The 17129-nt window shown below is 37.6% G+C and overlaps 1 protein-coding gene across 1 annotated transcript in view; it reads left to right on the top strand.

Moving 5' to 3' along the window:
- Positions 1–17129, top strand: part of FCHO2 (FCH and mu domain containing endocytic adaptor 2) — a 136744-nt gene that overhangs the window by 42970 nt on the left and 76645 nt on the right. The window contains exons 6-8 of the mRNA XM_033179844.1: positions 3796–3900; positions 13199–13297; positions 14347–14443. Of these exons, the coding sequence (XP_033035735.1) occupies positions 3796–3900; positions 13199–13297; positions 14347–14443 (301 nt within the window). The remainder of the gene's footprint in view (positions 1–3795; positions 3901–13198; positions 13298–14346; positions 14444–17129) is intronic.

The following is a 17129-nucleotide window of genomic DNA, read 5'->3' on the forward strand; positions in this document are numbered from 1 at the left end:
ATTTTTCTGATTTGCTATTATATTATGAAGTGATACTTTGCATGCAACAGTAAATAAATGTTTAGTTCCTAACCTATCACCATGCTGGGAACTATTGAAGTTATTAAAGGCTAAATATATGTTATTGTTTCTGTCTTCAAGAAGCTTTGTTTTTCTTGGATAGCCAAGACATATTAAATAGTACAGAACAAGAAGTTAGAGAGAGGGTTGAATGGTAAGTTGAGAAGGTGTGGTATCTTATTTTGTACACAATCTATAAAAAGAAAACCTGCTAGGTGTTTGTCTCAAAAGAAATTGCTATTAAAAGAAATTTATTTTTTAAAAAGTAATTTATTTCACACAGTCTTTCCCATTATATTTTATTTTTATGGTATTTGTTTTTTTGTTTTTTGAGTCAGGGTCTCTGTTGTTCGGGCTGGAGTGTGGTGGTGCTATCATAGCTCACTGCAGCCTTGAACTCTTGGGCTCAAGTGATTCTGCCTCAGCTTCTTGAGTAGCTGGGACCACAGGTGTGTGCCACTGTGCCTGGATAATTTATTTTATTTTATTTTAATTTTGGAGAATGGGGTCTCACTGTATTGCCCAGGCAGGTTTCGAACTCCTGGGCTCAAGCTATTCTCCGCCTCTGCCTTCCTAAGAGCTCGGGTTACAGGCATGAGCCACTGCACCTGGCTTATTTTTTAAAATTTTTTACTGTATTTTATTTTTTAGTTTTTAAAATTTTTGTAGAGACAGGGTCTTACTTTGTTGCCCAGTCTGGTCTTGAACTCCTAGTCTCAAGTGATTCCTCTTGCCTTGGTCTCCCAGAGTGCTGGGATTATAGGCATGTGCCACCATGCCCGCCCAGTAAATTACTTTTAAAAGTATAGGCACAGTCATTATAATTAGGTATTTTTGGAATTTTCCAATTTTATGGGTCTCCTTTTGACTTGTAAATATCTCTATTAGGAACGATTACAACTTGTCTTTATCAACAGCTGGCATATAAATTATTAAGCAATAATTTAATGAGCAGCAGAGAAAAAGAAAAAAGTAGGTATCAGGATGAGGTATTAGGAACAAGCAAAGAAGGGGCTTTCAGTAGGGTTACATCATTTTGCTAGGCTGTGTCATTAAAAATCACTCTGAAGTCCCAGTGCAGTGGCTCATGCCTGTGATCCCAGCACTTTGGGAGGCCTAGGTGGATCATTTGAAGTCAGGAGTTCGAGATCAGCTTGGCCAACATGGTGAGTGAGACCCCATCTCTACTAAAAATACAAAAATTAGCTGGGCGTGGTAGTTTGCACCTGTAATTCCAGCTACTTGGGAGACTGAGGCAGGAGAAGCGCTTGAATCCAGGAGGCAGAGGTTGCAGTTAGCCAAGATTGCACCATTGCACTCCAGCCCGGGCCATAGAATGAGACTCCATCTCAAAAAAAAAAAAAAAAAAAATCACTCTGAAGACTGTAGGTTGTGTAATTGCTCTTATACTTACTGAAAATACAGGTATTAGAAGAACAAACTAAAATTTATTTGCATAAAAAAATCCAAAAGGAAACCCATATTAAGCATGCCATTATAATTGTTTTTAAAATAAATTCTAGCAAACTTGGTTATCTGGGTTTCTTGCGAAGGTACTCGGTAAACTGTCCATTTCATTTAGCTGTTATGTATTTGAACAGGGGCAGGATATTAGAGGATTCCAGTACAGTAACTGGTATAAAATAATGTCAGCTGTGTGGAACTGGGAAAAGAGTAAAACAAAAAAATCTATAGGAGCAAACTGGAAAATTGTTACAGGTTTTAGTCACTTTCACTAGGGACAGACAGATCAGTACAACTCAGTAACTCGGTTATATCTTTATATAACAGCAAAATATGATGATATATTTTCTTGATGACATTTCTTTTTAGAAACCATAATAAAAGCAGGCACTATTTATTTTTAAATTTAACTGTATGCCAGACCCTGTTCCAAGAATTGTATATAACTACATTTCATTACTACCACAACTTGAAAAAAAAAAAAAGGTGATATTGTTCCCTTTTTAGGAATGAGAGAACTGTATAAATTTCTAAGACAAGGTCAGTTGGGTAGTACAGTGCTGAGATTTCACTTTCCTTGGTTTCAGTTACCCACTGTCCAATATAGTAGAATATTTAGAGAGAGACCATATTCACATGATGTTATTACAGTATAATTGTTATATTATTGTTGTTAATCTCTTACTGTGCCTAATTTATAAATGAAACTTTATCATAGTTATGTATGTATAGGAAAAAAATGGTATATAATATAGAGTCTGTACCACCCACGGCTTCAGACATCCACTGGGATCTTGGAATTTATTCCCCATGGATAAAGGGGCAGTAGTGTAAATGGCAGAGGCAGAATTTCAGTCGAATTTCTTCTGGCTCCAAAATCAGCTTTGTTTACATTTCATGGTAAAGTGGCAACCTATATTCTTTAAGAAGGCAGGAAAGTACAAAACATATATACTTAATATAGTATAAACAGTTATATTTTAGAGAGAGAACAAAGTTGCTTGTTTAGGGAGTAGGACTATATGTACCTCTTAACCAAGCCCAAATCCCAGGGTAAACCCAGTTTTCTCTTTGTAGTTTTTGTTTTTAGATTCCTGATCGTGGCTAAAGATAATTACATATTGGTACTGATCAGCTTTAAACAAATTAAGTATTTTACAGCTTTCTTTGGACCTCAGTGGCACTTAGCAATACTTTTACTCATCTAGTCATGACCTGTTGCATCCTCCACAATTACGGTTGGAAACTTTTTTTGTTCTCCTTAAGCTTCCAACCCTACCCTACTGTTTCTCACTCATAACTGGACCCATCTGTTACCTAGTCAAGAAAATGGGGATTTTTATATCTTGAAATCCTACAGCTTGTCTTTCTTTGATCTCCTTTAAACTCTTATTTAGTCCAACCACATCCTTCCATCTTCCTGTATCCAAGTTGATTAGACCTTTGAGAATATCAAGCTTCTTGATAGCTGTATATATGCTTCAACCTACAAGCTATACAGAATCTTTTCCTTTCTCAGATGCCTATTTTCTTATAATTTACCCTAACTTCTGTGGCTGTGTTACTTTATTCCAGTTTTGTTTATGTATAGGTTATACAGTACTGCTTAATTTTTTAAATTAAATAAGTAACTTTTATAAAACCAGAACTATATTATTGTAACAGTTTTGTTTTTTAAGTCTTGAAAAAATAGGCAAAAATTAAAAACAAGTTTCTGTATTTGCTGGAGCATAATGGAAGCTGAGAAAAATCAAGGAAAACAGTCTTCACAACTTTCGAGATCGGTTTATAGTATTTAATCAGACATTGAATGAAATATATGTATGCTGTGAGAGGAAAATTCACAGCTGCGAAAAGGAGTGTCAAGCGGGTTCTGGTGGTTTTGTGACATTTTTGTATGTTGTCTGAAAGTTTCTCTCCGACACTGTGTTAACATATCTTAGTAACACTTTAGCATTATCATGTAATTATGTAATCTTAGTCTGCGATTTAAAATGAGGGTATTTTAATTTTTCAAAGCATATTCCATCAAACAGAAAAGACAATCGTGTTTAATTCCTGACTTTTTGGCTGACTGTAACAATAACAATAAAAAAAGACTAACAAGGGCCTCACAACAGGTATCAAAGTTAGTTATATGTCATATTGAACTCTTAAAATGTATTTTAATTTGTTATTTATATTAACTTACATTAGGAAAGAAAAAAGGTCACTGCACAGTTAAAAGTGTTGGTTTTCTTTTTCTTTTTCTTTTTTTTTTTTTTATTACAGGCAGCTGTTAAGTCTAAGAAAGCTACAGATACCTATAAACTCTATGTGGAAAAATACGCATTAGCAAAAGCTGATTTTGAACAGAAAATGACAGAAACAGCTCAGGTAGGTATTTTAAGGTTTCAGATTGGAAACAGGGCATTTATATTTGTGTATATTGATTAATTTTTTCTCTTATATAATTTTTTAGTGTTAGAAATTTTAAAATGCACAGTCTCAATGTTTTAATGATGCTGTTTTAAAAATACATGTCTTGTTTTGGAGATTGAGGACCAAGATGCAATAATTATAATGTCATAAGGAATTATACAGGTAGATCAGAAGAGCCTGTATAAAGATAATTGGGGGAAATGAGGGCATTGGTACATGATGAAGACAGTGCTTAAGAAGCATTAATAAGAAAACTGGAAGTGACTTAGTACTGAGGCTACAGCAGTCAATAAAACAACCCAAAAAACCCCTGGTCTTAAATAATTTACATATTATTGAGGGAAGACAGACAAAAATGTCTGCCTTCCATTAGCTTGGGATAAATTATATTTGGTGTAGTGTTCTCAGAACCTTAATTAAAGGCCTCGTTTAAGGTGGCTGCCTTTTAGGACTCATACCTAACATTTCCACTCTCCACTGCCCCTGCTTCTTGTCCTTTTCCTTGTTTTATTTTCCTGCTTAGCACCTATCGTGATCTTACATACCAATAATTTTATTCCTGTATCAATCAGGTCAGAGTAAGTATGCTGAGGTGACACAAGGCCCCAGAAATCTCAGTGGCTTGCAATATCAAAGATTTATTTCTTTCTCAGGCTGCATGTTCATTATGGGTTGGCTGCAGCTATTTTACATCGTTTTCACTGTAGTCCTGAGGCTGGTGGATAAATCCCTTTTTGGAATGTTCTTAGTTATGTCTGAGGGGCCAGAAACATAGTGAAGCACATGGGCTCTTTTACCTATATTTTTTATCTGTTTTTCTCCACTAAAATTTAAGTTAATGAGAGCAAGGATGGATTTGTTTTGTTTACTGCTATATCCTCAGCATTTAAAATAGTTCCCAGATCATGGTAGGCACTTAGTTAGTATGAAAGAAGGACTTTGTGAATTTGAATTTTTGGACTCTAGGTCTTCATTATGTCTTCCCATTTGAGGTAGTGAACAACTCATATCTTAGAAAGCAATGTCTTGCATACTTGTGTGCATGTATGTGCATATCCGTCTTTTTACCCACAATGGCATAGGCTCTGTTAGATGCTGGTGTGTATGTAGTACATCTGTAAATAAGACAGATATCTCCGTGCTTGAGATGGCATTTACAGTATAGAGGAGGGAGGCAGACATTAAATACATGCTTAAATATAAAGTTATAAATTAGTGCAAGTATTGCAAAGGAAAATAATAGGCTTCCATGAGATAGAATAATAGGAGTGACTTAATTTGGATTAGGGAGTCAGGAAAGGCCTTTTAAGATAAGTGACGTTTAAAACTGGGACTTGAAGATTGAGTAAGAATGAAGCAATAGGGCAAGAGTGTTACAGGCTTTGGGGATCACAAGTATGAAGGCCCAGAGGATACAAAAGAACTGTTACATTCTGGAAAGTAAAAAATGCTTACTAAACCTGAGTAAGGGAAAATGGTAGTGAGAAATGAGGTTGAATTGATATGCAAGGACCAGGCTTTATTAGGTTGGTGCAAAAGTAATTGCAGTTTTTGCCATTACTTTTAATGGCAAAAGAATTTAGGTTTTCTTCTAAGAGCAGCTAGAAGCCGCCCAAGGGTTTTAGGCAGGGATGTGACATGATCTGATCTACATTTAAAGATAATTCTGGCAGTTTAGTGAACAATTGATTAGAGTATGGCTAAAGGAGAATCAAGAGTCCAGTTTGGAAGTCAGTATAGTAGTCAGGTGAGAAGAATGCAGGCCAACATAGTGGTCTTAGAGAAGGAGAGAAGTGAATGCATTGGAGATGGCAGGGATGGGATGGGTTGAGGAATTGTGCAGATCAGGATCCCTTCCAGGTTTTAGCTTGTTAAATCTATGTGGGAAGAGATGAATAGGGAAGATTAGATGAAGAACTGTTCATCTAATGGAAGGAAGGATTCATCTGATGGAAGGAAGGGATCAGATGTTCACTTTTGAACATGTTAATTTTAAGACGCCTATGAGATAACGTAATTGGTGACATCAGGAGGGCAGTTTTGGGGGAGCCAAATAATCTGGACCAGACATAATGTCCACAGTTCCTTATCCACAATTCTGATTCTGAAGAGCTCTGAGTTATGCTATGTATAGTTTCCTTTAGAAATATTAATGTGTTTGATAAACAGATGCCACTACAGATCCTGCTGGTAGTATTATGAATGAAGTATATGGCATTCTAAACAATACTATATATCTTTATTTAAAAAATAAGGGAAGAAAAGGAATTCCAAAACTCACCAGGTCCCAAAAGTTTTTAATAAGGATTATGAGACCATGTAAAATAGGGTGTTCTCAGTACACAAAGCCATGATGACATCACTTTTAGTTAGAGTGTGGGGAAGAAAGGGCCTCAGGGCCAAGCTCTGAGAGACTCATTATTGAGATTTTAATAGAGGAAGCCAAAGAAGAAAGAAGAAAACTGGAAGTGTAATGTCATGGTAGCTGGACAAAGAAGCTTCAAGAAGGAAAGGTTTAAGTAGTTGTCTTAAATAAGTCTTCAAGTCTAGTGAGAGAGAAAGTTTCAATTTTTGTAGCAACTGAGGTCATTACAGACTTCAGCAAGTGCTGTTTTGTCTTTTAAATCATTAGGAGCATTTATAAGGCAGTTATTGTTGATATGTTAATTTCACATTAAATGATTAGTCTCTATAAGCTGAGCATTTGCTGTTTTGTTAATTTTTAAAATTGGAATAAATAGGATTTGCTATAGTCAGAGATTTTTGTTTGTTGATGTTACTTTATAAAAAAGAATGTTCGGCACATTTTTCCGTTTCCTTTTCTTGTTCTGCTTCCCCATTACATTGTTTTTCAAAATGGCATTTTAATTGTTCATCCTGCCTTTCTGTTTTTTTTGTTTGTTTTTTGTTGTTTTTTGAGACAGGGTCTCACTCTGTCAACCAGGCCTGAGTTCAATGGCACGATCTTGGCTTACTGCAACCCTTCTGCCTCCCAGGCTAGTGACCCTCCCACCTCAGTCTCCTGAGTAGCTGGGACTGCAGGTGTGCACCATCATGTCCGGCTAATTTTTGTATTTTTAGTAGAGACAGGGTTTCACCTGTTGCCCAGGGTGGTCTCGAACTCTTGGGCTCAAGCAATCTGCCCAGCTCAGCCTCCCAAAATGCTGGCTGGGATTACAGGCACCATGCCAGCCCATTCTGCCCTTTTAAAGATGGGAACATTAATCTGTTTGAGCAAATGTGTGACCATGCTGCTTTTAAATAAAGATGATGGCATACCTTACTAATGTGTGTATATTTGTTCTTTCTCAAGATCTTAGAGATCTCTGTTTCTGTCTCTCCCTCTCTGTCATACTCGTACAGCTGCAGAATAGGTTAATTATTGTTTCTTCATAGAGAATAGACTTTAATTTGGGTTATTTTAGAAGGGAAAGTAATCCTTTTACTTCTCCACTTAACTGTTTTTCCAGGCCACCTGGGTTGACCAGTCTCAGTGGGAAAGAAAGAACCAGACAGTATAGTGAGAATCAAATTTGGGTGGTAGGACCTGTATTTACTAGTGGGAGAAGATAATTGAGTCTCTAGGGTGAAAGAGGTTAGAATTTAGAGTATTTGTGATTTAAGTTTTCAAAATTTAGGTTTAGAATAAAAATGATCGAAATTGTGACTTTTTATGCTCATGCTTTACCACTACTTAATGAGACTTGAAACAGAATATGGAGGTTTTGTTTACTTTAAAGCAGTGAGATAGCTAGTTTATGGAAACTTTGAGATTTGTTAATCAGTACTCTCAGATGAAAGATTATTAGAATTAGAGTACTTTTATATATCTTTAGTGGCTGACAAGATAGTATAGTCATGTGTCGCTTAACAATGGGGATACACTTTAAAAAATGTCATTAGGCAATTTTGTCATTGTGTGAACATCATAGAATGTACTTATGCATGACCAGGCATGGTGGCTCATGCCTGTAATCCCAGCACTTCTGGAGACTGAGGCGGGCGTATCACCTGAGGTCAGGAGTTCAAGACTAGACTTCCTAATATGTTGAAACCCTATCTCTACTAAAAATACAAAAATTAGCCAGGCATGGTGGTGCATGCCTATAATCCCAGCTACCTGGGAGGCTGAGGCAGCAGAATTGCTTGAAATGGGAAGTAGAGGTTGTGGTGAGCTGAGATTGTGCCACTGCACTCCAGCCTGGGCAACAGAGTGAGACTCTGTCTCACAAAAAAAAAAAAAAAAAAAGAGAGAGAGAGAGAATGTACTTACTTACACAAACCTAGATGGTATAGACTACTACAGACCTGGCTATATGGTGTAGTCTGTTGCTTCTAAGCTACAAACCTGTACAGCATGTTACTGTACTGAATACTGTAGGCAGTTATAACAAGATGGTATTTGTGTATTTAAACATAGAAAAGATACAGTAAAAATACAGTATAAAAGATTTAAAATGCTGCACCTGAGTAGAACACTTATGTTGAATGGAGATTGCAGGACTGGAAGTTGCTCTGGTTGAGTTAGTGAGTGAGTAGTGAGTAAATGTGAAGGCCTAGGACATTACTGTACACTGCTGTAGATTTTAGAAGCCCTGTAGATTTAGGTTATGTTAAATTTTATTAAAAATGTTTTCTTCCTTCAGTAATAAATTAACCTTAGCTCACTGTAAGTTTAGAAACAAAAAATTTTTTAAACATTTTGACCCTTTTATGATGACATCTTAAAGTAGAAACACATTGTACACTTGTACAATAATATTTTCTTTGTATCCTTACTCGATCAGCTTTTTTTCTGTTTAAAAAAATTTTTTTTTAACTTTTTTTTTTTTTTGAGACGGAGTCTCGCTCTGTCGCCCGGCTGGAGTGCAGTGGCGGATCTCAGCTCACTGCAAGCTCCGCCTCCCGGGTTACGCCATTCTCCTGCCTCAGCCTCCCGAGTAGCTGGGACTACAGGCGCCCGCCAACTCGCCCGGCTAGTTTTTTGTATTTTTTAGTAGAGACGGGGTTTCACCGTGTTAGCCAGGATGGTCTTGATCTCCTGACCTCGTGATCCGCCCGTCTCGGCCTCCCAAAGTGCTGGGATTACAGGCTTGAGCCACCGCGCCCGGCCTTTTTTAACTTTTAAAATCTTTTTCCTAAAAACTAAGATACAAACATGTACAGTAAACATGGGCCTACATAGGCTTAGTATCATTAGGATTGCTCTTTTGTCTCTACATCTTATCCTACTGGAAGGTCTTCAGGGCCAGTAGCATGCATAGAATTGTCATCTCCGGCTGGACTTGGTGGCTCACACTTGTAATCCCAGCACTTTGGGAGGGCGAGGTGGGCGGATCACTTGAGGTCAGGAGTTCGAGACCAGCCTGGCCAACGTGGTGAAACCTCATCTTTAATAAAAATACAAAAATTAGCTCGGCGTGGTGGTGTGCGCCTGTAATCCTAGCTATGCCGGAGGCTCAGGCATGAGAATCATTTGAACCCGAGAGGTAGTGGTTGCAGTGAGCTGAGGTTGTGCCACTGCACTCCAGCCTGGGTGACAGAGCGAGACTCCATCTCAGGAAAAAAAAAGTATCACCTATGATAACAAAGCCTTCTAGAATAACTCCTGAAGGACCTGCTGGAGGCTGTATTGCAGTTATTGTTTTTTCTAATAAGTAGGAAGATTACACTCTAATAATAAAAAGTGTAGTAAATACATTTACCAGTAGCATCATTTATTATCAAGTATTATGTACTGTGTATTAAGTGCTATGCAGTACTTTTATGTGACAGGCAGCACAGTAGGTTTGTTTATGCCAGCATCACCACAAATGTGAGTAATACGCTGCACTACGTTATGGCAGCTATGATGTCACTAGGCAATAGAAAGTTTTCATATCTATTATAATCTTTTGGTACCACTGTCATATGTGGCATTAGTTGTTGACAGAAATGTCATTATGTGGCTCATGACTATACTTTCAAAAATTAATATAACAGCCTGGTTTGGTGTCTTAGGCCTGTAATCATCAATTCGGTGGCTTATGCTTTGGGAGGCCGAGGCAGGCGGATCACAAGGTCAAGAGATTGAGACCATACTGGCCAACGTGGTGAATCCCTGTCTACTAAAAATACAAAAATTAGTTGGACATGGTGGCAAATGCCTGTAATCCCAGCTTCTTGGGAGGCTGAGGCAGGAGAATCACTTGAACCCAGGAGGCAGAGGTTGCAGTGAGCTGAGATCACACCACTGCACTCCAGCCTGGTGACAGAGCAAGACTCTATCTCAAAAAAAAAAAAAAAAATTAATGTAACAGTACATGTGAACACAGTGAATTTGAAGTTGCAGGGGGTAAAGTGCCTATCTAATTTGTTCAAGAAAGTTCGTTTGTGTATACTCAAGCACTTGAGACTGTATCCATTTCCCATTGCTGAATTACTCTGAGTTTAGTAGTCACTAATTTTGAGGAATTGTGATAGTTAGCAGTGTGCCCCTACCCCCAAAATCCCACAGTTTCAAAATTGCATCTGAATCATGCCTTGAGTTTCTCTGTGGATTCATATTTTAAGATATTTGTAAATAAATAATGATCTGCCTTGTTGAGTGTAGCTTTTTCAAAAGGGAATAAAGACGGTTTCCTCGGAATTAAGGGTCATTCAAATGAAATTAATGGCTACTTGTCTATGAGAAAATATCTTGTTCATTAAATTGCTGAAATTTAAGCTAAGGGCTATCCTTCTACTAAATGGTCCTCAGTTCTTGAGAGTAATTCAGGATCTTGAAATACTGGTACTGTATTCTCATTGACTTGGTCAAAATTAGTCAATGACAAGCATTCCATTTTAACTCTGCCGTTCCTTATAAATCACATTGATTTAAGTTTTTGGGCTGTTGCAATACTGCCAAAACTGTAATTTCACCATTCTGGATTTTTTTTAGAGGTTCTTACCATTTACACATTAGATATCATTTGGTTTGGGGATTTCTGGTCACCAAAGTGACTAAAGAAATTTAGATATTAAATATAGGGTCAGGGAATTTAATTTGATAAACTAGACAGAGAAAAATAATAAGGCTTAGGTCCATTCCTTATAACTGATTTAATTTGGCAAAAAATGGATTACCAGATTTGTACAATAGAAATGACGAATGTATTTTGTTTGAAAATGGATAACTCAGCGTTTCCCAAATCCTGTTTCGAGGGCTATTAATTGTTCTGTGAGATATTAATCGATGTTCAGGGAAGAAGAAAAACAAAAGTGTTGTGAGGTCAAAGAAATTTGGAAAATGCTGGGTTAAGCAAAGTGAAACATGTGTCATTATTTCAGTATTTCTCAGAGCTTCTTTTTTCTCTCCAAAATGAAGTCTCACTCTGTCGCCCAGCTGGAATGCAGTGGCGGGATCTCGGCTCACTGCAACCTCTACCTTCCAGGTTGAAGCAGTTCTCCTGGGTTCAAGCTATTCTCTGCCTGAGGCTCCCCAGTGTCTGGGATTACAGGCACGCGCCACCATGCCTGGCTAATTTTGGTGTTTTTAGTAGAGACGGGGTTTCACCATGTTGGCCAGGTTGGTCTTGAACTCCTCATCTCATGATTGACCGGTCTTGGCCTCGTGGAGTGCTGGGATTACAGGTGTGAGCCACCGTGCCTGGCCTCTAGGAGCTTTTGATATATTTTGATATATTTATATATCAAGGCAAGGCAAGGTAAGCAGCGGTTTTCTCTCTGGGGATATCAGAGTAACTTGGAAATGTTTTCCAAACAACATTCTCACCTCTTTCAGCCCCCATTCCCCAGGCAGTACTGGAGGATCTATTTGTTTTGAAGTTTGAAAACATTCTCCAGGTGATCTAACTCATCCTCACCTTCGATTGAGAACTGCTGAAATAGAGTACATAGGCTTTCCCAGTTTTCTTTGATCACAGTCATCTCTTTTGGGGATTGTATATTGTTATTTCTTTCTTTTTTTTTTTTTTGAGATGGAGTCTCACTCTGTTGCCCAGACTGGAGTGCAATGGCGCGATCTTGGCTCACTGCAACCTCCGCCTCCCGGGTTCAAGTGATTCTCCTGCCTCAGCCTCCCAAGTAGCTGGGATTACAAGTGCACGCCACTGCGCCTGGCTAATTTTTTGTATTTTCAGTAGAGATGGGGATTCACCATGTTGGTCAGGCTGGTCTCAAACTCCTGACCTTGTGATCTGCCTGCCTCGGCCTCCCAAAGTGCTGGGATTATAGGTGTGAGCCACTGTGCCGGGTGTATATTATTATTTCAAGGATTAGAAAGACATTTTGAAAATCTATGCGCTAGATTATAAAGTCTTTGAAAGTAAACTGTAGTTTTTGCTTTGCCAACTAATTGTTTCTCAGTTTTTAAAACTTTTTTTTTTTTTTGTAACACTATTCTCTTCTGGGTCTCCTAATATTCTGATCACAATTACAGATTTTAATGTGTAATAGCTCCAAATTCGGCTGGGCGTGGTGGCTCACGCCTGTAATCCCAGCACTTTGGGAGGCCGAGGCAGGTGGATCATGAGGTCAGGAGATCGAGACTATCCTGGCTAACATGGTGAAACCTCATCTCTACTAAAAATACATAAAATTAGCCGGGTATGGTGGCGGGCACCTGTAGTCCCAGGTATTCGGGAGGCTGAGGCAGGAGAATGGTGTGAACCCGGGAGGCAGAGCTTGCAGTGAGCCAAGATGGTGCCACTGCACTCCAGTCTGGGCAACAGCGAGATTCTGTCTTTAAAAAAAAAAAAAAAAAAGATCCAAATTCTAGAAAAGTTTGTGTTTACCTAAAACATGACATAACAAAAAGTTAACTTTTTGCAGTGCCATATTTCAGTTTACCTGCTAGACCTGTTTGTCTTGAGGCTTTGTTAAACATTGTGTAACAATGGTAACTTGGAAAATTTGATTATATTGAGATGATTTCCTTTTTTTGGAGACGGAGTCTTGCTCTGTCATCCAGGCTCCAGTGCAGTGGCGTGATCTCGGCTCACTGGAACCTCTGTCTCTCAGGTTCAAGTGATTCTTCTGCCTCAGCATCCCAAATTGCTGGGATTACAGGCATCTGCCACCATGCCTGGCTAATTTTTGCATTTTTAGTAGAGACAGGGTTTCACCATGTTGGCCAGGCTGGTCTCCAACTCTTGACCTCGGCCTCCCAAAGTGCTAGGAGAGATGATTTCTAAAAGCTCTTTTGATTCCAGAATATATATGTATGTACCTGTATATGTTATAAATCTATTACTTTGTATATGTTACCCAGAAATTTCAAGATATTGAAGAAACTCATCTCATTCACATAAAGGAAATTATAGGATCCTTGTCAAATGCTATAAAGGAAATTCATTTGCAGATAGGCCAGGTAAGTTTTTTTACTTTATGTTGAACTATTCATAAAAAATTTGTTTATTTATAGCTCTTTAAAAATATTTTCTCACTCTGTTCAAAGTTCATAATTATGTTACCAAATTTTTCCAGATAAAGAATATGTAAAGATAATATATTTACATGTGTTAAATGTAAAATAAGCTGGATATTTTATCATTTGGCCACTGAGGATGATAATTCAAATTAATTTTTTAAATTAACTATATTCAGTTTTCTTTAATTTCTAAAGCTATCAACTTTTGAATTTTCTTTTTTCAAGCTTTACTATTTTTAAATTTAAAGCAGCAACTTTATATTAAATTATATAACTTAGAAGTGTTCCACAAATATAAAAGGTTTAATGATGACAATTTGGGGCACATTGAAATATAGTAGAGAAAGATGGAATCTGTTATTCTTCAAACTAGCTAGGCATGGTGGCTCACACCAGTAATCCCAGCAGTTTGGGAGGATGAGGCAGGAAGATCACTTGAGCCCAGAAGTTCAAGACCAGCCTGGGCAATATAGCGAGACCTCATCTCTACAAAAAATTTTAAAAACACTTAAAAATTTTTAAATGTTAAAAAAGTTTTGTGTGTGATTGTGCGTGCCTATAGTCCCAGCAATTTGGGAGGCTGAGGTGGAAGGATCACTTGAGCCCAGGAGTTTGAGGCTGCCTTGAGCCATGACACAGCCATCTGGGTGACAGAGTCGGACTGTGTGTGTGTTTTTTTTTAATCCAAAAGTATTTTTATTGTCTATATAAGTCTTATAAGAATGATGTCTAGAATGCTCGAAGATGGGAACAGAAAGCTGCTTTGACTTCTAGGGGCGTGAGGCTGTGTGTTAAGGGGTTAATGTAAGTGATGGCTGGTCCCCACAGATCTAGTAACGCTGGAAGACAGGTAAATTAAAGTTCTCAAGGGCCTTGGGTCAAAAATACATATTTTGATGTAATTAATTTTAATTGTCTTGTGTAAGTTTTATCTGAAATACATTAAGAATGTGGAAAAAGAAAAAGTTATCTTTATTTCATTTTAATAGGTCCATGAAGAATTTATAAATAACATGGCTAATACTACAGTTGAAAGTTTGATACAAAAATTTGCTGAGTCAAAAGGCACTGGGAAGGAAAGACCTGGTAAGATGATAAACTCTGCAAGGAAACATTTTAAAATTTCCCATATAGTAACTAACATATTTGCCTTGAAATTCATGTGGGTAAGGGGTAATTTTAACTTTATATCACATGTCTGAAGTTAAAAATATTTCCAAACTGTGAAATGGAGCCAACCCAAAAAATGGAGCATACCTAAAAGTCTATATAAAATCTCAGATATTATTATTTTTATGTCTGACAATACATTAAGATTTTTGTTTTGGCTTTTAGTGGTTAATACAGTGATTTAGTATTATTTAAAGTGGTCATAACATTTTACTAAATCTGTCACAGTTTTAGATTTTTCAAAATAGAGTGACCTACAGAAGGCTATTTTAATAAAAGAAAGATTGGGCGAGAATATTGAATGCTCAGAACATTGAGACCAACGTAGAATCTTTCTTAAAATTTAATAACTTCTTTCTTTTCTCATTTATATCTGCATTTAACAAATATATTTATTGATTTCTAACACTATACCAGACCCCATTCTAGAAATTTAGCGATATACCAGTGAACAAATGGATATAGGAATCCTGGCTCCTATTTTAATGAAAAAATGATTACAGAAGTTCAAATTCTACTTTTAATTGGCATGTTATAATGTATCAGATGTAATAAGTAGCCCATTCTCTTCCCTGCTCAGCATACTTACAGTCTTCCAGATTTGTTGAATGTATTTATTAGTTACTATATCATGTTCTTGCACGATACATGTTTCACTCGATAGGTAAAAATAATTCAGTGCATTAAAGAAGTTAAAATATGATATGGCATTTTGGAAAATGGGTAAGTCATCTATGAAGTTTGGGAGCCATATTTCCTCAGTACAGTTCATAGACCTAAGGCTTGAAAGCTAAATCATCTTTCATTTCTTCTTCACAAATTTCATTAAATTTTAAATCTTACTGATTCAGTTGTATTAGTATTTTTCCCTTCAGACTTTCTTTTCATGTTTTTTCTAGCTGCCTGATTAATTTGCAGATTTCATACTGGTACAGCAGACGTTTCTTCTCCAATCTATTTTACATGTTATAGCACACTCATCCTTTGCCTATACAGTTATGAACTTATAATTGTACCACTTACAAATCTTTAAATTTTCACTATTGACAGAATGAAAGTGGGATTCTGGACTTGGTTTCAGAGCCTTTAAGGATCTCGAGCTGACCAGACTTTAGTCTTAACTTACTTTCTTTCTTTTTTTTTTTTTTGTTTCAAGCACAAGTATTTGTTGATATGTTTTAATGGAACAATAAGGCACAATCGTGGATTAAAACAGTTTGCTATACAGACAAAAGAGGGGAAAAGCTATAACCTTAGGAACTTTAAATATGCAAGTCAAGGAGCCTCTAAAGTACCTCTCTAATAGATCAGTATCAGACATTCTTCCATTTTCACTTGATCACAAAGTCTGACTGATCCTTCATGAAGAATTTCTCATTCATTTATATTTGAGCCATCCAACCCAGCTACTTCCCTGTTCTCCACCCTTTTCCATCACTTTGTAGTCGTATTTTTTAGCAGTCCCCTTCCTAAAGAATTATGTACACATCTTCAATAGTTTTCCAAAGCAAGGAAACAAGCAAGCAAGCAATGAATCAGAGAAAGTCAGCCAAGGGCAGATGTTTGGATAAACAGACTCAGCGACATGCATTAGGATGGCAATAGCTTGATTCACTGAAGTCTAAACTAAGCTGACTTAGGCAGAAAATTTGCTGTGGCTTGCTCAAAGACCTGTAATGCCACCTTAGGTTGTGCTACTTGTGTCAGCCCTCATTTTTAAGGGATTAGCAGTGGTCTATACAAGGAGCTAGGAAGCTAATGTAACCAGGCAGCTAATGATACAATAGTCAATGCGTTGGACATGTATTAGGAACTGACTATGGCTTCCATCATTAACATTTGCCAAGTGTATAATTCATAAAGAATTTTGTGGCTGAGCATGGTGGCTTATGCCTGTAATCCCAGCATTTTGGGACGCTGAGGCAGGAGGATCACCTGACGTCAGGAGTTTAAGACAAACCTGACCAACATGGTGAAACCCCCTCTCTACTAAAAATAAAAAATTAACCAGGTGTGGTGGTGCACGTCTGTAATCCCAGCTACTTGGGAAGCTGAGGCGGGAGAATTGCTTGAACCAGGAGGCGGAGGTTGCAGTGAGCCAAGATTGCGCCTCTGCACTCTAGCCTGGGTGACAGAGTGAGACTCCGTCTCAAAAAAAAAAAAAAAAAAAAAGATTTTTGTGCAAAACTTCAAGACACTGAGGAACCAATCTTTAAATATTTTGGACTGGGATAAGTTAACACTAATCTTTCTACTTGGAAATGTGAAGTGAAAAACATTCCAGTGCACATAACACTAAGGCATAAACGTGCTATAAAGGTGTGAATGCGTGAGGCTTTATAGGGTGCCCAGCCTCCTTTATAAAAAACCATGAAAAAGTCCCCAGGCATATTGTCAGAGAAGCCATTCTGGTAACGGTGTCCCCCAACTAAGCAAACCTGTAGGCATATTGCTATATTTTGAACAGTCAACACTGCACTAACAAGAGGAGCCATGTAGGTACAACGTTGAGAATCAGAGGCCAGAGGTAGAGTGATGTGGACAAGCAACCTAGAAAACTTGACTGCACACCTCTCACCAAGGCCACCTTTCAAGATGGCGT

This window comes from Trachypithecus francoisi, unplaced genomic scaffold (assembly GCF_009764315.1).
Source record: "Trachypithecus francoisi isolate TF-2019V2 unplaced genomic scaffold, Tfra_2.0 Lachesis_group2, whole genome shotgun sequence".
NCBI classification, from domain to species: Eukaryota; Metazoa; Chordata; class Mammalia; order Primates; family Cercopithecidae; genus Trachypithecus; species Trachypithecus francoisi.